The following is a 21,935-nucleotide window of genomic DNA, read 5'->3' on the forward strand; positions in this document are numbered from 1 at the left end:
GCTGTGTATCAATTAAAAGTTAAAGATAGCATATTGATTAAATTATCAGCTACTGGTTGGCAAACATTTGCCAATTCTGACACGTTTAGTCGTCAAAGGCAACCCGCTAGCTTTCTGTTAGCAACAAGGGATCTTTTATATGCAAAACGTGTCCTGAGAGATATTTTGGAGCATCAGTTTTCTTCTTGTTGGGTTGATCCCCCCCAAATATCGATGTGCTATCATTTTGGTCCTTAATATTCGTACGCCACTGCATCCCCCGTTACGAGTACAGGTGTAGTCCTCAAACGTTTTCAGCAAAAGGTATTGCATAAGGTATAGCATCGCATTTCATTTTTGTCACTGATGCGATGTCATCAAAATGGCATCTACATTTGAAATACTTGGAAATTACCTTCAAGAAAATACGCAACACTTTCTAATTGGCCTTAATCCTAAGGGACATTTTCAAATTCAAGAGCTCCACTACCAATCCTCTCTCCCACCCACCTCAAACCTTTTCCTGTCCTGGACGGAGCAGCCGGCGAATGTCGACATATGTGCCCGTGACAGGCGTGTGCTACAACAGCTTGCTCTGAATGTGCACGTTAAAGGCTATGACCTGACCTGACCTAACAGGATTACTAAATTGTTGTTAACCTTTATTTCTAACTTTGGTTGATAAAGCAAAGGCCTCGGTGACGCAGTGGTTAAGCCATTGGACTACAAGCTGGTAGGTACATGGTCCGCTGTCCGGTACCGGCTCCCACCCAGAGCGAGTTCTTAGGGACTCAATGGGTAGGTGTAAGGCCACTACACCCTCTTCTCTCGCACTAACCACTAACCAACTAACAACTAACCCACTTTATTATATATCATTTAGTGAAATATCTTAAATTATCAATGAAATAAAAGTGTTATCAGTCACTCAGTGACGATAACACATTTTAGAGTGAAAATTTTACTATTTCACCCTAAAATGTGTTATCGTCACTGTAAGAAAGCCGGACTTGTGAGATATAATTGCAAACTTCACGTGATGAGATATAAATCATATCTGACCAAAAAAATATATATATATCCTCTACGTCCTGGTCAGACAGCCCAGATAGCTGAGGTGTGTGCCCAGGACAGCGTGCGTGAACCTTAATTGGATATAAGCACGAAAATAAGTTGAAATGAAAATGATAAATCAATAAAAGGTGAATTACTTTCATTGTCATGTAATTATCGAATGCTACGAGGTCATCAATATAGCAGAAAGTACAATTAAAAATCTTTGCTACATGTATGTTCTTTTTCTCTTTTTTTGCCAGATTAGTTACAAATTCTGAATCATATCCATTGCAGCGTTGGTAAGGGGACTTCTAAATGATGAAGACAACAAATATTGTTTTATGGGAGAGTTGCAAAAGTTACAGTCAACTATTTGTGCAATAGATCTATTAAAAAAAAAGAAAAAAAGTGGACCTTGGCTTTGGCGGGCGGGTTTGGACGAACGCCCCCACGAACCCCCGCCCTCCCCGCCTAAATACGGGCCTGAGTACCTCATGGGCGTCAATCCGCCTTTAAAAGTGGAGGGACGTGTGTGTGTGTGTGTGTGTGTGTGTGTGTGTGTGTGTGTGTGTGTGCAGGGCCGTACCCTGACCAAAATCCATGGGGGGGGGGCACTAAATTTTATAAATAATTTTTAACATACTATAAAGATTAAACATTTCTATGCTATTACTGGAGATATATAAAAAAAAAAAAAGGACAAGATTCTCAGGGGGGGGCAGCTGCCCCCCCCTGCCCCCCGGAGGGTAAGGCCCTAGTGTGTGTGTGTGTGTGTGTGTGTGTGTGTGTGTGTGTGTGTGTGTGTGTGTGTGTGTGATAAAGGAATGACAACGAAGTCATAAAGCTACACATTAGTGGTTAACTTTTAATTTTTGCTTGTCTTTTGTTGTTGCTGTTGTTTTTGTTAGTCCTGTTGTTCTTGTTGCTTTTGCTGAACGAAAAAGTGTGTGGGGGAGGGGACACTTATATAGATTGTCCCCCGGCGTTGAAAAGTGAGGGGGACGCGTCCCCCGTCCCCCACCGATCGACGCCCATGCCCCTACCTAGCCCGAGTACTCTGACTGTAAGAGAGCTAGACGGACATTTGGACATAAACACGCTCTCATTATGAGAGCGTGTTTATGTCCAAATGTCCGTCTAGCTCTCTTACAGTCAGAGTACTCGGGCTAGCCCCTACCCAAATCTGTTAAAATCAGGTTTTGTTTTTCAATGGGATTATTCATTATATAAATGATTTTTAAAAAGAAAAACATAGTCTATATTTGTATATACATAATGTACTAATAAAGAATATTAAAATTTTATAACATTAGGCCTACATGTATGTGGTTATTCCTGATAGATTATGGTCAAAGGGCAGATAACCCACATGAAACTTAACGATAACAGTGACCAAAATGGAGAGTAAAGGCAAGCAAGCGTATCATGTTAGCAGGGCAGTTCAATAAGTAAACGAACGAAAAATTAAGACGCTTCGTCATCTTGTGTAAGTATATATGGTGGAGAAATGTCTAAATACACATTTGACTATGTAATTTTAGGTCCATTGTGTTTCAATATGTTTATATTTTAAAAATGAATAAATAATGTGTGGCTGCTAAAGTATTGCATATAAAATGGCGGATCGGGGAAAATGTGCCAAGCATGATTAGTGAAAAACGAAAATGATATAGTTTGTTTTATGAATTGCGCTGTTTATGGCAATAAAATATATTAATTGTGTTGTTACCTATATATTTTTTTCAATTTGAGTAAAGGCAATCGTGGAGAAGTTAAACAAAAGAAGAAAAATCCTGTAACAAAGAAGGTACAAGGCGTCCTTGACCTATATAAATATAGACTTGCCAAAAGTTTTTATTTGTTTTATAAATGTAGTACATGATTTTTTCTTTCTGTTTTTTTTTATGGTACTATTATAGTTAACAAATGATTGCCTTGAAGTTTAATGGCAAGAGTTTTTCCAGTTCCATGATAAATGTTTATTTTTTAATTTTATGAATATATTAGTGTTATAGGCTGTTTGCATGAAAAGGGAATCAATGAATTGGCATATATTTATATAACTGTGTTAATAATGTTAAACCTTATATTAAAACACATTACTGAGTTTTAAACACACCGACTGAAACATTTTTATTTAAAATAAAAAAAGGTTTCTTAACAAATTACCATCAAATTATGATATTGATTAATATCATTTTAAGACAAAATGCAAGACAGCCTTAGCTGCATTGTCAGGGCTCAATGCAGAAGTTTTATTTAATTTGCTGCTGGCTAGTAAGTAACTGGCCAAATCTCTTTATCCACTCACCACAGGTTTACCTAATATAATTTTATAAAATAAATCTATGACAATGCCACCAATATTTGACCACTTGAGAAAAAAAAATGGATGCAAAGTTTTATTTAAATGCATTATACCCTGGTTAGAGCAAAATATGAGTGCCACATGGAATAGTATGCAGTAACTGACCAGACGACCCAGTAGAGGGTAAAACTGGTATGGCGCCTTACCCAAATATTTTGCAGATTTTTTTTTTTAGTTGACCTTTTGATAAAATTAATTACTCTTTATCATTACTGTATGATTTCTTAACCTTAACCCTAAACTTAACCCATTTTCATTCTGGGGGAGGCCTCCCATACCCCCGGTTGCATTCAATTTCCACTAGAATCATTTCCCTTGCAGCCACATTATTTTCTGTAACTGTCCACGACCATGACACTGCCTGCTTTCAAAGTCTCATAACTTCTCTCAGCATGACAGGATTTAAATAAAATTTTACATGTGACTGAAATGAATATAGTAGTTTATGTTAAAGAACATTGGTGAATTTTAATTGTTGTGGAAAAATAAACAAACAAACAATGAACAGTGATTTTGTCAAAATCAATTCTTACTAGCATAGTTAGTTCAACCCTCACCTTATTGTTTCTGAACAGTTAATTCTGTATTCTACAAGTTTTCCCTGAGTCTCCAATCAACACTACCTTCACTAATATCACCCATTTCACAAGATTTTCTAGCGTAAATCCTTCCAATTCACTACCAGAATCATCATCTTTAACAATCTCCATAACATCATCAAACCTGTTATCATCATCCTTGAATTATCGATAAAAATGTATCCAAAAAGATTTTGAAAAGATCGGTAAAAATCCAACACATATACACAACCGAAAGCGGAAATGAAGAAAAGCCTAGTTTTGGAACCGGAAACAAGTTACAGATGAGTTTGAGTGTGTATGCAAATGAGACAAAATAGCGCAAAATTCAAACATCCTAAGCTTGGCGACTGGGCGACTATAGTCGCTGCTGGCGTTCTAAAGGTTAATAAAGTCGAAGGAATACTAAATATTGTATAGTAATTGTTTAAATGCATCAAAGATAAAAACGGACATTATCTGTCCAACTCACAATCATTTTACCCCATCATTGGCTAAACTTCCTGTACATAATATCATACCATACATGCTAACATGAAGGGAAAAAAAAGTGTAAGATAATCTAAGCCGGAGTTTGGTGCAGTAATATTAATATAGAAAATAAATGTTTGTTTCGAAATCCTGTTATACTCATTACTAAGATAAGAACTGATGATTGCATTGGCATGTTCAACTTGTTTATGCTTACTAGGCTCAATATCTGTACTCGCCAGACCCTGATGTGTACTACATATTAAAAAATATTTTAAGATTACCTGCAATTGCGAGTCTTTTACTCTGATTGTTATCGAAGTAATCGATTATGTAGTACACAGACCTGTATTGTAAAATAATATTTAACCAATACAATTTCCTGATAATTTGTAAAGAAACATTTTTATTTACACTGACATTTGAAAAAAAAAAAAAAATTGTGTTTGTGTTTAAAACTTAATAATATGTTATTTGATGGTCAATAGCATTGATATCGCTAGCTGATAATGTAATTTTGTATTTATAAGGCAGTATGAACAATACCACTTCCATTATAGGTGGTGATAGCCATAACAGAATGAAAAGTTTCTAATCCTTTAAGTATGCAATTGCAGATAAGCTAATGATATTAAGGAAAAATTATCAGTTATATCAACCCTTTACATTGTGACCGTTTTTTTCATTTAGCGACAACAGTAAAACATTTCATATTATCTGTATAAAAATGCGACTGCAGTTCTGTTTGGGAGACTTAAATATTAAAAAATAATTACATTAGTAGCCCAAATAATATAATTTGGGCGATCTTCTTTCTATAAAATATATGAGCTACTATTAATAATTGTATGACATATATTTATTCCACATTAAAATCTTGCTTGTATGTCGCAAAACTGAACGTATCGGCTTGCCGTTATTTGCCAACCTTCATTTATATTATTGACATTGATGATGTAGACCGAATGCAGTCATTGTGATTCATTACTTAACCGTTTGGAACATCTGGGCCAAATACACAATCAAATCTGAACATTCCCGAATGCTGTCTTAGTTTTTGTTATCTGCTTCGTGGTGTTCCGATTTCTGGGTGTTTTTTTAAAATCTTGTTTTAATTGGCCAATTAATTTGGTGTCTATTGACTAATGAAATAAATTGTTACCATTTTCGGAGTGTGTTGTAATGCAAACGGGCAGCTTTCAAGTTGGTTCTAGCATACATTTTAAATTTTTATTTATTTATTTATTTTGTTTGTATTTATGATAGGACATTTGATGGAGAAAAGTTACGAAATTCGTTAATATTGCATTCTTGTTTAATTGCCGTGACCCGTTAAAATTTGCGTTTGTATCTGAACTACTGAAGAAAATCGTTTGTGTAAAACTGAAACCACCAGAACGACATGTCGATTATCTTAAAATTTCAAATTGTATGCCCTGTATTGCCATGCCCGACGGCTAGCAGTGTTCGAGATTAACGGTATCCCGGGGATACCAGAATTTAATTTTGGATACCAGACTTCAAGAACCCAGTATCCCACCGGGATACCATATACGGTTCTTGTTTTTTTTTTTAATCCTGCATTTTTTGTTGTTGCTGAAACGGTAAAAGTCATAATTTATTGGTGACGTTAAGTAACAGTATTTTTTAGCTCTTACGCAGTCTAATGCTATGCCGTAACAATATCTCCTCCAACTCGTACCCAGTCTAATGCTGGGAACGGCTAAGTGGATGTTGGATGTTTCCTCCCTTCAAATTTTATTTGAGATATTTATTCCACATCTGCAGAAAATTTGATACAGGTAGATTTATCGTTAGTAATTTTAGAAACACTGAAATTATTGCTAAATATTAATATATGTCAGTATTACGCAAAAATAGATGCAGCAAATCGTTTTGCCAATTTTGCCAATGTTATTTATGAATTTCATTTAAGTGAGATACTAAATTTTCAGGTGGGATACCAGATTTTGAATTGTTAGTATTCACCTGGGATCCTGCTCAAATTTTTTAATCTCGAACACTGGCTAGTGAAAACAAAATGGTCAAATGTTGCAGTTAAGTCTATTTTGTAAATATGAATATCCTTCCCCAAACCCAATGTTAGTTTTTTTAAGCACTATCTCCCTCTTCAGGTGACATTTGAGATTATTACTATTATTTAGTAAAATTGAGTTAACTTAAAGTAAAGTAGGGCTAGTGAATTTGTATTCGTGGCTAATAATATAAGTTGTAGAAGCATCACGAGGGGTATATGGCTTTTTATGTACCCTCTGTGTGTTCTTTTACCCCGAGCCGAAGGTGAGTGGGTAAAAGAGCACACAGAGGGTACATAAAAAGCCATATACCCCGAGAGATGCTTTTACAACGAATTTATCTTGCTGACATGTTAAACCATATAGCCAAATAATCAAAATAACGCCAGACAATAATTGTTAACAATTTATTAACGGAGCCGTACCAAACGGACGCGAACGAAACCACTTGCCAGTTCCATCGATAAACGAGTTTTTAACTTAAAATGTTTGTAATACGAAATTGTCTGAAACAGATATTAATAAATAAAAAAAACCTTTTTTTTTTATCAGAAATGTATGTAGTAAAAAAAATAAAAATACTACCCCCCCCCCCCCCAAAAACCCAACTCTTGCTAATCGCAAATTAATACAATAACACCTTGACCATAATTAAGTAGCCGAGTTCAACATTGCAGCTTTTAAAAGTATTGAAATAGTGTATTTTATAGTAAAAATAAAATTAATTATGTATACTTGATTGATTATCAATGTTATTTATAATCTAATTATTGCTTTAGCATTAACTGGGGTGGCTGGAAACTGTTGGAAATTACAGACGGGGTATAAGAGAATTTGGCTCCGCCCACAGGGGTATACGGGATTTGTCCAACGGCAAACAACCAATGGGATTAAAGAATTTTACATGAAGGCGAGATAAATTCTTTTAATCACTGATCCCATGGCTAGTGGATTTTATAAAAATTCTAGAAGCCCTGTGTTTTCATTGCTCAAATAAAATATTTATCTTTATATTGAGTGTATCAAACAAATAAATGGACACTTGTATGGAACATTACAGAGGCTGTTAAAAATACTGTTCATATTATATTGTATTTAGAGAATAACTACGAGGAATTATGAATTATCTGTCCTGAGTGAATGAATGTTGTAAACGTTGGCCTTTGATGAGGGTTTTACAACATTCATTCGCGAGAGAGAGATCATTTGTACCGTATATTGCTGTGTATTAGCCTGCTCTGTGGATAGGCCGACCCCTTAGTTTGACCCTCAATATCTAGTACAAAAAGGTTGGTATGATGTATAAACCAGATAAAAATATAGATACATCTGATCGAATTAATGTCGATCTGATGTAACACTGTTGCCAACAGTCAATCATGGACATTTGTTTTGGTGAACTGATCCAAGTACAAAATATTATACTCTTTTTAAATTTTAGAAAGATTTCATGTATGCTGAAGAAGAAGAAAGGTTTTTAAAAATTATCACCTAATCAATGTAAATCATCATCTAATAGCCTAATGTGGGATAACATTGATCTGTTCTTTTATTTCTATCTTCCTCGAATGAATCGATCGCATGGACATCACTAGTTTATAAATTTAGTTTCATTTTATGAAGGCGGTGTATTGTTATTGTTAAATGACAAAAATTTAATTTAATATAATTTATAAACAGTTTTATGTATGAAAGTAGCTAACATATTCCTCCATTACCACTTGATTTTGCCCTTTAAAAATATATGCATTTTGTACATAGTTTTAGTTATTGTGAAGTAACACCATGATTAAAGTTCTGTCTCAAACCAATAAATAAATATCTACATATATATATATATATATATATTTTTTTTTTTATTATTAATTTTTTTTACAGATGCAGACAATTTGGCAACATGGACAAGCAATATTCAATACAGTTTTTCACTAAGTTTGTGGAAGCGATGCAGAAGTTCTGCCGAGACTATATTGAATTTGAACAGGCAGTGGAGCTGAGTGGCTACCTTTCTCTGGAGATAGACAATTACAAGAAGGAGAGATATGTTCTCAGTGAGATGGTTCACAGTACTGGTGATGTGATCAGTGAGAGTTACTGTGTGAAAGCCTTCAAGACTATGAAACGTTTACCTGTCAGGAACTCTAATTCAGACAGTGTGCTCAGAGACCATACAAACACTCGGAGATCATCTGGTTCTAGAGATCTCCAGGACAGTCCAGATCATCAGACCTCATCATACAACTCACGGACAGCCACAGCAGGTTATTCCATCACCAGTTCTTCTCCAGCATCTTCTCATCGGCATAATGTCCCTTCAAGCAGGAGACCGCCGTCATTCGCAGCAGGTGGGCCTGGTCAGATGGGCGAAGGACAGAATCGTCCAATGAACATTGCAATGCAGATTCAACCAAGACAGTCCCAATTTTCTAGTTCAGGCATGTCATGTGATGATGCTGTGATAGTCTCGGTTCAGACAGGTGATACAGTCATGGGTTCCATGGGGAGATCTAGTGATAACGCAGTCCGAGCACAAAAGAGAAACATTCCACAATCAGAAGAGTCGCCCATTCATAAAAAAGGTATAAATAGGCAATCATTCTTTTACTTTATGGTTAATAATTAGTATAATAGTTTAACTCCTGAACTATTTATTTGTACAACTTCATGGTGACCACAATGATTGATAACTATCTTAAAACATAAGATAATTTAGCTGATTGTTTCTACGCCAGCACATGATTATTTCCGGTGTCAAAAAAAAAAAAGGCACAGGCATTGAATTTGGATGTTTGTTGGGTTTTTTAACGAATCCACCGGAATCATAAATATTATTTAATATCTTATGCTTCTGATTCAAATTCTAGGATTCGCCGAAGCACAGAATTGTTCTAAATTCGCAGCCTATAAACATGAATAAAATGTATGGACATGAATGTTTTTATACATATAATTTCTATTTCATTCTTTCAGACAAGCTGGACACTGATATTGAATCGCTGTACAGTGCAGCCACTAGTATTGTTCCTACCTCTGAATCGGATGTTATGAAAGATAGTTACTCGACTACGCCGGGACCCAGTACATCACAAAATGACTTGAACCCCAGTGTGTCCGAGCCCTCACAGTCAGCAGATGGGAAGGAGCACTCAGAGAGTATACGTTTACCCATCCCAGAATCAGTGACTATTAAAGAGGAGAATGACATTGTGTTTTTAGACAGTCCGCAAGATGACTCGAACAATGACTTTGATGGTTCTCAGATGGAAGGTGGTTACGGAATGGATGACAGTTCTCATGGTTCACAAGGAGCTATGGGTGGAACCGCAGAAGACCAAGAAATGAACGCTCACACTGCCAGAAAAACAAAAGCTCATGTCAAGTTATTTCAGGTACGGTGAAATTTTTCTTTCCCACCTCTTTTTTGAAGTCATGTTTTGATGTAGAGGCATTTGTAGCATCAACACCTTGGAACCACTCTTTGTATTAATAATTCTAAATGTTAATTACATATAATTTAAAAGAAAAAAATAATTGAAAGGTTTAATTTTTTTGTAACTGCTTTTCTCGGGCTTCCAGAAATTGTTAAAACAGTCATTGAAAAGGTAAAGAATTCTAAGTGTATATATTGGTCACTCTACCTTTTGGAATTCAGTATCTATTTTTCAGCAGTCTCAAAGCAGCAAAAAAAAGAAAAAATCAGGCATCTGTAACTAGTCCGAAATCCATCCATCCATCCAGTATATCAGTGGTCCTAAACAGGCCCTAATCTTGCTGGTGAAATAGCGTTTTCTTCTCCAAAAGTTGGCCGAGTCTTCAAGTTAGGTATAAGCAGTAGTAAAATTAAACTTAAAGTTTGTTTTGTTTAGCGACACCACTAGAGCACATTGATTTATTAATCATTGGCTATTGGATGTCAAGAGTCCTAACTGACTTAAAACCAAAATCACACAAGAGTTGTTTCAAGTGATAGCTCACTTAACGCCTTGTTAGTCTGTTGTACTTTGACTTGATACTGTACGTCAACATGTTTGCAATAACTAGTCAAATCTTGTTTTGTTCTCGGATAGATTCTTTTTAGTAATGCCACAAAATACTAATTATTACATTTATTTTAACACAACACATTAATTATTAGTTACTTAACATTATCAACTTTTTTGTGAAAATATTCAATTGTTTTGCTTACATTTTAGTAAGTCGTAGTATTTGATAATAAAATATTACAATTGGAACCAAGTGTATAATTTGGAATAATTCAAAATATTTTTATAAAACTGTTCTTAAGTTGGTTGAAAGTAAGAAAGGAAATGCAATGTTGCTTCATACAGATGTAGGCTATTCCTATCAAAAAAAAGAAGCAAGGGGATTACGCATGGAGAGGATAGTGTCTATCTGGGGAACTGGTTGGCTAGGAAAAGAAAAAACAAAACGAAAACTAAATGACCATTCTTAGAAAGTGTAAATGATGAGAACCTAACATGTTTAAGAATTTGCATCTAATTTGGTTACCGAGTTGTATTTCAAAAACTGATCCTGTAAATTTCTGATTCAAAATTGTTTATGAAAACACTGGTCATTGTTTCAGTGAATGGTTTTTAAACTTTAATCTGAAATTATTGGTTTATCATTACTATTTAATCCAATAAAATTGTAGTCATTTTTTAAAATTTAATTTGAAATCTTTCTACATTTTAATGTAAATTAAAAGTAATCGAGGAATATTTGGTTGTCCATAAATAGCAAACTAAAAATAATATGTGAGGCATTTTAAATCTTAAGCATACAAACTATAGTAGATATATTCATGTTTGTTTATGACATACAACTGCGGAAGGTGCTTATTCAACTTATAATATGAAGGGGTTTTTTTTTAGTGGTGATCAGACCTGTTGGTCCTGTACAATTCTTTACCAAAGTGTGCTATTTGCCAAAACATCAAGACATAACTGTTTTATTTTTAGAAAATCAACATTTGCAGGCTGCATTCATGTATTTTTAAGGTGGAGGTTAAACAATAAATTACGGCATTTTTTTCCTATCAAGTATATGTGCAGTTTGAAGAAGGAGAAATGTTCAGCAATATAATCATCTTAGGCTGGGGATGGCATCGTTATGGAGAGTTAACTTTTGTTAATGTTGTCTTTAACATTAAATAAATGCTTTTATGCATCCACTTTTGCCAAACACTGAAATTGATTTTGTTGGTATTTTAGAAGTTTGAAGTTTCCCTTTTAAAAATATGAATTTTTTTATTAACAATTAAAGAATTAAAAAAAAATAGTTTGAGGGAAGAAGTAACTAAAAATCATTGGTTTGGAAATAAATTGTAACACTTTCACAAATGATAAACGGGTAAAGTAATTAGTAACATAATTAGTAGGATTGAAGCAGTTACTCACCAAATAATAGAGTTGAAGTTCATGAATATCCTCTTCAATCCTATGATTCTAGGAAATCAAGTCTAGATTTGTATGTATCAGACTAAGATGCACTAAATAGTAGTTGTCACTTTTAAGCTTTGTTTTGTACTACATGAAACAACTGCATTTGTTGATTTTCTAAGTCAGGAATTTCAAGCTTTGAATGCTGGACATATGCAGATGTATTGCAGTAGAGAAGAGATGTTACATATGAGTTAATAATGACTGACACACATTTTAAGTCACCATTTGGTGACTATTTCAAATAGTTGTATTCCCTTACCTCCCTTTTTTGTTTAAAGTGTCAATCTGTTCTCTCTAACTAGCAGCTTGGCTAGATTTTCTCCCTTTTCACCAAGTTAACTATCATGTACTCGGACTGTGGGTTACTGTTACATACCTTCATATGTCCATCAGGGCTTGTGATACAGTGTAACTTAATCCAGTTGTAATTCTTCAGTAAGATACTGAAGTTTTAAAAAACATGAAATAGCTTAAATAGGAAATCAGATTTGATAATAAAGTAGAAATTTTATTTTAAGGCAAATTAATATTAAAAACGTTCCGAGAAAATATGCACCATGCATAGATATTTCGTTGTTACCATGTGGTAATAAGAGGATTATATATGTTCATATACAATTTTTTTTTTTTTTAATATATGCTACGGAAATATAACATTATAAACTGACCAACATAAAAATCATAATCCCTAATTGCTTATTATTTTGCCATTATTTCTTACACATCTTATACATTCATATATATATATTTATATACAGTGAAACCTGTCTAAACCGGATCACACCGGGGACCTGATATGTATATGGTTTAAACAGTATCTGGTTATCTTAGAGGGTTGCATTTTAGAATACACAGTTATTTCCCTTGACATGTAAATCTGAGAATTAATTAATCGATCCATTACACACATCTTCATTTAGGTACTTGCATATTTTATCTAGATAAATAACAAATGTCTTCAGCAATATCTACTATGTAATCAAATGGATAAATGATTTGTTAGCTTGTAAAAATTTCTTTTGCCATGGATTCGTAAATGTAAATCATTTAATATGTTTGTAAATGCAAAAAAGGATGTGCTCTAATTGCCAAATAAATCTATTGTTTCTATTGCAGAAAAGAGAATATTTTCTGTTTGTATTTATTGTATAATTAAGTCATATACATGTCACACAAGGTGTATATTTTCTCTAAATTTGTTGTTTCTAGCGTGTGTCAATCTGTTAGTATTTCATTATCAAAATGCATTGACAAAATCAAAGTAGATAACTATATAATGTGTGAGTAGTTGACATTAGTCTAAAGATGAAAAGAAGTTGTATTGCACCTGCAGGACCAATGAAAACAATCAAGCATTAATTACTTTGTTTGCTAAGCTGGGAAATCAATGACTCGAGATGCAACACCAGATGCTGAATAGCAAACATTCCAGTCAGCATTGTTTTAGAACTGGAAGTCGTGTTTTCTTATTTGTTCAGGTTAATGAAGATTTTACATTTCTGAACAAAAAATCAATATGATTTCTGAAATTGACGGGTTCCAATTTTATCAGGTTTTTAATACACGATTTAAAGAAAATTCAGGACTGAAATTTGCAGCTTTTAACAGGATTCTGGTGTGTTCAGTATAGACATGTTTCACTGTATATATACAGAGACTTTTCTTCAAGTATAATTTTAAAAAATAACAAAATATCTACCATCTAAGCCACAATTGGAATTAGGGTCAGGTTATAGAACAATTTTTTTTTTAACTGGATAATCTCATTAAAAAGCCTAAAGAAAAAACAAATGTGTTAATGACCTAAAATGCACTGGACCAAGTTACACTTCCTGTATATGTACAAAAAATGGCATATTATAATTTACAACAGCAAGCTCAGGATAACAAAACATATTCAAGTTTAAATTTACATTTGAAGTGGTGTAGTATGTTCTGTTTACTCAAAGTTGCCATATTTAAAAAAAAGTAAAGTGAAAGTTGTGCCAGTTACGAACACATAGGGAACTAATTTTAACTTTAAATAAACATATACTTAAAAATAAATAATGAGCTATGATGATTTACACATTATCAGTTCTGAGTGAATGAATATTGTAAATCCTAGTCTTTGGCGTGGATTTAACAACATTCATTCACAAGGGACAGATAATTCATAACAAGTTAGTTTTTTTTTTTATTACTCGTCACCATTTTAAGCTGGTGACACATTCTTTTTATAGTCAAATGTTTACTTTGATAAAAAAAAATAATGCAACTGTGATTGCATCAGAAAATAATTTTTCCTAAGCTCTTAAAGCCACTGCTTATGAAAATATAACAATAGAATCAACATTTTCCAGTAAATCTATGTCGATTGTATAACACATGCAATCTGACGCAGGAATGGAAACATTAAATTGATGAAAGTGAAGTTCCATTCGTAGTAAACAACCAACCAAACGTTGCCTTTCTTAAGTCGGCCTATCTGTGGCTGTAGAAGCAATTTATGCACTATGCAATTAAAACCTATTAATCTATTAGCTCATGGGGGTGATAAATATACAGAACTTCACATACATGTTTTTGCTTCCTATTTATTGCAAAAGTTTATTTTGAACACGATTACAGACCTGTATATACCATGAGACTGCGTAATCAGTGCAAGGGACGTAATACCCTTCTTGGACTACTGTGTCTTAATAATGCCCTGCCATGGAATCGTGGGCTGGCGAAGTCCGAACCCGAGTCCATGGTGGGCGTGCCTGAACCGTAAAGATGTGGGCACGTTAATACAGTTCCCTTCCCTTCTTAATAATGTTAATACAAACATGGAAAATCATTGTCATTTGATCAGTGTGCACAACTGAAAAAGCAATGGTGCCCTAAACTGCTATCCTGACTTGCTGATATAAACATTTATTATGTTAATATGCATTAACCCCATCACCCTTGTATTGACTGTACAATTTTGTCTGTAGAGGCGATGGGGTTTGTGCATTGTTTGATAAGATATTTATATAGATATTGTATAATTTTATGCATATATGTATTTTGAATATGTTCTCTTTTTTGTTGTTGTGTGCACACGGCAAATTAGCTATGTCCATCATGGCTGATGAATAATTACTTTACATCCTTGTATTCCAACTGGGCATTTAATGAAAAGTAAACACAGAATTGGATCCACTGTATACAGTTTTTGCAGCATAATTAGAAAACAGCATTTAATTGTAAAGTATCAATATGTCCCTTGTATGTTCAAAGTGTTAATTGTTTATCCCTGCTATCACTCCCAATAATCAAATATACTTGGTTTCAAATGCTTGGGTTTGCTGTGCAAGTAATTTGTTTCAGCAGTTGATGGACAAGTGTAGATTTGCATTGTGCACACATCATTGCATGAAATAGTGACAGCAGTGAGCAGAGAATCAACACACAAAAAGGCTTTCCTTGGATATTGTTTACCATAAATGAAACATATTCTAACATTGATATCTGTGTTTTAATGTCATTAGAAGAATCACCATGGAAGATACAATAAATCAAAACAAAACCTGGTTTAAAAAACCCTGAGCATTTACACTGAATTTTCAAAATTTTTAAATAATTTAAATAAAAATGAAAATTTGAACATTTGTTAGACATACATATACTGTAACATGTAGCCCAGTGGTACAGCGCTCGCTTGATGCATGATTGGTCTAGCATCAATATCCTTCTGTAGGCCCATTGGGCTATTTCTCGTTGCAGCCAGTGCATCATGCCTGGTATGTGCTATCCTGTCTGTGGGATGGTGCATATCAAAGATCCCTAGTTACTAATTGAAAAATGTAGCTTGTTTCTCCTCCAAGACTATGTAAAAATTACCAAATGTTTGACATCCAATAGCCTATAATTAATTTTTTTTTTTTAAGATTTGTTGATCAGATCTGTCACAGAGATGCATCACTGTTATTAGTAAACTAAACAGTACAGTAGTAGTGACTTGGCAGTACAGTAATAGTTACTGAACTCTACAATAGTAGTGACTAAACAGTACAATAGTAATGACTGAACTCCACAATAGTACTGACTGAACTCTACAATAGTAGTGACTGGACTATCAAACATGAATTACAAGTATTTGCACAGTGCTTGTACTAGTAGTAGTAATACAATGTACTAATACCAGCTGAAAGCTGGTAATTAAAACAATAAGTAAGTTGTGAAATCCAAATTACGTTGTCATCCTAGGACTATGTAAGCATGAATGAATGAATGAATGTTTAACGACATCCCAGCACGAAAAATACATTGGCTATTGGGTGTCAAACTATGGTAATGCAAACAAATAAGAATTCAAGATTTAAATAAAAACAGTGTAAAGAACTGTGCAAAAATACAAATATCACAGATAGATACTGACTTTTACTCAAAATTTCAATTTTGTGCTGTATTGGCCATTCTCAAAGAGAATGTTACACCCCTACACCACGGTGAGGTTACAGCACGCGCAGGGGATGAGTAAGCTATGTTTCAGTTATAACAATGAACTCGTAAGTTGGGAGTTGTTGCTTGTTTGAAGATACTCCCTAAACCTAGAGATAAAATATATTTTTGATGGTTAAATTTAACAGATCAGATCAATTTGCTGTGTTACAGTACATGCTTGCATTAAATATATGGTTGAACTCTTTTCTTGGAAAGCCTTTCAATAAGGTAAGGTGCATGTTTAAAAATATTTATTTTTTTATAATGAATGGAATTTTTTGAAAGTTGACTCGTTCCAAGGACATAAACCATATCATCCATATTTGTACAAGTATTTTGAATTGGTTTACAGATTGTACTGACACATTTATGTACCCATGGATCCTGTGACGTTTTAACATGACTGTAACAACGTTTTTACAGTTAACTCCTGTTCTAAAAACATGATCCCTAAGCCTATAGGTATTATTACCATAATTGTAGGTGTGCTTGTATGAAGTGGCAAATGACTTGATCATATATTGTGTTGGATTCATATATATATAGTATCATGCTGTAAAGTTCTGTCGCCAGTCCAGCCACATGTGCTGTGTTTTCTTTATGTATATCCTGGTATATTTGTTCTGTTAAAAGTTCAAAAGAAAACAAATGTGCAAAACCCTTAATTTGAACATCGATGCTTGAAACAGAATTTTAAAAAATAGCCTTTGTTTTAAAATATTTGGGTTAATAACTATATGGTGTGATGGGTATTATTATCCATATTTGGTATTTTTGTGTATCATGCATAATGAAGGAAATATTTGACTTTGCTTTATCACTTGTATAAAAAAGTGGGTTATCCAATACAATGTGCACACAGATCTTTAGTGATCCAAGTTCCACAAAAGTGGTTTGGTTTTAATTTGCTTATACCACATTTTTTCCACATGGACGTTTAACTCTGATATCCTAATTTGCTGATAGCCTGCTTTCAACATGGAGGTTTAGGTCTATGATACCCTAATTTGCTGATAGCCTGCTTTCAACATGGAGGTTTAGCTCTATGATACCCTAATTTGCTGATACCCTGTTTTCAACATGGAGGTGTAGCTCTATGATACCCTAATTTGCTGATAGTCTGCTTTCGACATGTAGGTTTAACTCAATGATATCCTATTTTGTTTACATACAAATTGAAGTGTCCGAATTTAGTAGAACATCTTTATATTAGTAAGCCAAATTGCAGTGTGTTTTGTTACTGTTGTTTACAAGTTTGTTTCTACCATTAGCACCATGTTTTACTTGTATTTGATTAATAAATTTTATATTAGAAGATACATGTAATGAATTATTAAACAAAATACACACTCAACAACAAATGGTAAATCCATACTAAAAAAAAAGTACCCTGTGTTCCAATTTCTATGCATTTCAAAATCCCAATCTGATTTTGAATCAGTCGACTTCATTGTTGTTTTAGCGTTCTGTAAAAAGTATATATTTCGAGTGATAGTTATTTGTTTTGCATACTTGCTACATATACATACATTTATAATTTTTCATCATTGGATCAAGAATATGCATACATATATCACTGCTATTGCCAGAATGATGTGCATAAGTGTGTAATGGTGGCAATGGTGTTTCATCTGAACTTTTAAACCAAAACGAAAGCAAAGAAAAAAGCTCAAAACATGAAATCCCATAATACATATTCACACAAGTTGTATACATTTTGCTAGTGTTACATCCAGTGTTATGTGCAGGTACAACTATTGTTGCCTAACTGTTTTATAAACACAAGGGAACAGAATAAATAAATCACAAACAAAAATAACTTGTTAAAAATAATAATCAATGTTGCCGACTTTTGAAGATTCATCGCTTTGAAACATAAAGAAGTCGGTTTAAAGATCATTAATAAGCCTTCTTTGTTTTTTTGCGAGCCTCATCGGAATTTGTTAATGACAATAAACAGAAATCTCCTCCTTATGGATTCCCAGTCTGGAGCTCCACGCGGTAAGACGTGTTTGTTTCGCTTGTGCACACTGCACATGCTTTCGTGTGCTCGACTTGGAGGTCCTTCATTTCGTTGTTTTTGTTATTTTTTGTTAGCAAAATGAAGTTTTCTACTGGGATGTATGCGGCCATTGGAACTGATTGAACGCTGGAACGCTTCTCGTTTCGACAGCCTGCACCACCAGGTTGGATTCTTTTTTAGCGAGATTCCTTGCCTCCACGTCATTTCTCCGTCTGACTGTCGACTTGGGTTTTTTTTGTGACTCGTATGACGGCCATTCTGCAGAACGCCACGGTTGTTCGCATTTAGTCTCTACATGTCCGAGCCTGTCCAAGCAGCACTGGAAGATTGACCGCCCCACTCTAAGAAGAAATAGGAAGCGGGGTCGGCCCCTACTACTCTTTTTCTAGACTTTACCTTGCTTTATAGTGATAACATCTCGTATCCTCCGGAGTCGGGCCCGTCCGCACCACTATACCAACTGGACTATACCCAAGTCTGATACTCTCTCTTGTTCAGACGGATCCGGCTTCTCAAGATCTTTATTTTAGCACAGCACTACACCTTCAACGTCTATCGACTGTCAATCTAGGGGTTTTCTTGACGGGATGCAACCCATCGTCCCTTTAAGCTGTGCACCCAAACAGCCGTAACGAGGCCACTCGCGTGGACATATCGATTGGACTTTAAACTTTTAGATCTGCGTTCAAAATTTTATGTCTTAATTACTCTTCTTTTTTTTAAATATTATTAAATAGTCCGATCCTCTCTTCTTTCTCTTATTTAATTTTGGACTGTCCTTCTAAAATGCTCCAAATTATATAAATATTCGGCCGAGCAGTCAATTCTTTTTTTTTTGGCTTGTAACCTTTTAATTTTTTTTTTTTATTCTATTAACTTTTTTTTACTAATGACTATTTTCAAAATTCTGCCCATTTTTACACACACACACACACACACACACCCTCCATCCCGAGTCAGGCCACCGATCTTATCGGAGGTCGGACTCGGGATGGCGTGTTCGAAACCCTAGTGGTATATGGGCACGTTAAACTAGTTATCATCATCATCCTCCTTATGCCATTCAGTTAATTGATGTAGACTTTGTGTCTACGACTGAGTACTACGGCTGCCTATCACTAGCATTGTTTTACCTTTGTGATAAGAGATTTACAATAAACACAGTTCTTGTAAACAAATTAAATTAATTGATATGGACATGGTAAATGACTGTACATAATTACATGTACAGTAAAGATTACAAACCTACATATATAGGGGTACGAGACTAGAGGTAGTGGGCCGCATGTCAGTGTAAACAAACATCAGGATAAAACTTTTGTTAAATAATTTTACCACTTATGGCATGAGTCCGTATAAAATATATATTGATGCATACATGTATAGTCCGTCCCATCTTTCTACCAAAATGTTTTTTGTAAATATTTTCAGTTTGGTTTGGCGTAAAAAGAAAAGTAAAAGCGTTTTGGAAATAAAAACAAAAATACTATTATTGTATACAGTTGTCTCAAAACTAAATAACTTGTAGTAAATTTCATAGTATGAAAAAAGGTGTTCCTTATAGATGTTTAAAATTTTGTGTGACAACAGCTTGGTTATGTCTTTCAAAGTTGGCTTTGTTCAATAGGAAGTAGTACCTAAAACATTTTTTTCCACAGATGTCTCAATTCTTGTCATGAGTTCGACCCTTTACACACACCCCACACCCTATTTCAATGGCTAGGGTTAGTGTTAGAGCCTTTGATATAGAGGGGTACGGGTCAAACTCTTTCCCATTTCTCCTTCACCAAACCTCACTTCTCCCTATTGTTGCTCATTTCTCCCTAATATGTCTAGAGGGAGAAGTCACTTCTCCCTGTTTTTCTAGCCTAGCTTGAACCCTGCACATGTATACTATATAGAGGATATACACATCTTTATGTGTAAAAGAATTAATGACTTTCAGAGTGTTCATATATAATTATTATAAAGTTTTTAGTAACTTTTGTAAAAAGGTTCATTTACCTGTGTGTCATGCATTTGAGTATTTAACGTTTTTTTTCTTTGGATGTTTTGATTTTGCAAAACTAAGAGGGTCCCTTGTTTTCTGTAGGATAAAAGTGGACTCGTGTGTAACGATTTTGCTACAAACTTGGACTGTTCTTTTGAACATGAAACAGGCAAAATAGTTCCGCAGCCTTCTGGAAAAAGATTGATTTCTACACCAAGTTGTAAAGTCAGCAGAGCTGCCAAAGGATACAGATGTAATTTCTGTAGCTATGTTTCTCACTATAGCCATGTTGTGAAAAGACATCAAAGAAGTTTCCATACTAGAGAGTACTTTTACTGTGACCAGTGTCCCAAACGGTTTGCCGACAAGAGCAAATGGGTGTATCACCAGCAGGCACACCGTGGAGAGCTTCAGTGCCGATACTGTCATAAGGTGTTCCTTACTAAAGGTGGACAGTACCATCATGAAAAGACATGCATCATTAGTCAGTGAAACCATTACATGTGTTATTAACTCATTATTAGTTTTGCAGTGATTTTATCTCAGGGCATAAAATTTTAAAATTTTAATTTTTTAGACAACCGATACGTCATTCGTGTGGTTTTAGTGTTTACACAAACAATTTTCTTTAGTAGTTAGATACAAATGAAAAGGTTAATAGGCAACAATAATCAAACTAGAATCTAAGATGAACGATTTTCGTTGCTTTTCTCTATCAATTGTCCTGTAATGCAGACGATCAAGAAAGCATTCCTCTTGTTCAAACTTAAAGACTGTCCATGTCACATAAATTTGTAGAATAAAATGTCTGCTTGACTTTCCAGTGTATACTCACCAATTGTCTTATTCTTGGAAAGACATTGTACTGAGAAATATCAATCATTCAGTGAGTGGGTTTTGGGGGTTTTAAAAAAAAAAATTCTGTTGGCAAAGCACAGATTCTAGAAGAAACTGGAGAGAAAACAATATTGGTGATGATTTCTTTTTTGTCAGAAAAAGGAACAGTGTGCAATTGTCAGTTTGAATGCCATTATGTTTGGTTTTCATTTATAATAGCATCAGAGTGTACTATAGGACAGAGTTGCCTAAATTAAGGTTTTAACATTCTGGATTGTGGTCCAGGTGGTTATTGTCAGTAAAAATCTTTCCTTGTCTTTCTCAGAGTACAAGTCATCTCAGCTTGGACTTAGGACGTGCATGCAAGAATGTGATGGGCAGGTCAAGTCTGTTTCGAGCAGAAAACGGAAATGTTATTATTAAAAAACAATCTGCACCGAAGCGTTTGTATAAATGTGAACAGTGTAGCTACAGTACTCTTTACCCAACAAATCTTACCAGACATGTAACAAAACACACCGGACGTTTCTTCAAGTGTCACTTGTGTCCAAAACAGATGACGGACAAATACGAATATTCCTATCACTTGAAGGGCCATGCTGGTCAGTTGTGTTGTCGATTCTGTGGGAAAATGTACAGGACAGTTCAAGGCCTGAATCTCCACACCAAAAGACACACTAACATCCAAGTGTGATCTGCAC

At 34.5% G+C, this 21,935-nt stretch overlaps 1 protein-coding gene across 3 annotated transcripts in view; it reads left to right on the forward strand.

The window, feature by feature from the left end:
- Nucleotides 1-2,427: 2,427 nt before the first annotated feature.
- LOC121383256 (zinc finger protein 652-B-like) overlaps nt 2,428-21,935 on the forward strand; it is a 104,126-nt gene continuing 84,618 nt past the window's right edge. For all 3 annotated transcript variants that reach the window (XM_041513161.1, XM_041513159.1, XM_041513160.1), the window contains exons 1-3: nt 2,428-2,521; nt 8,367-9,067; nt 9,459-9,877. In XM_041513161.1, the coding sequence (XP_041369095.1) occupies nt 8,386-9,067; nt 9,459-9,877 (1,101 nt within the window). In that variant the 5' untranslated portion in view covers nt 2,428-2,521; nt 8,367-8,385. The remainder of the gene's footprint in view (nt 2,522-8,366; nt 9,068-9,458; nt 9,878-21,935) is intronic.

This window comes from Gigantopelta aegis, chromosome 10 (assembly GCF_016097555.1).
Source record: "Gigantopelta aegis isolate Gae_Host chromosome 10, Gae_host_genome, whole genome shotgun sequence".
NCBI lineage: Eukaryota > Metazoa > Mollusca > Gastropoda > Neomphalida > Peltospiridae > Gigantopelta > Gigantopelta aegis.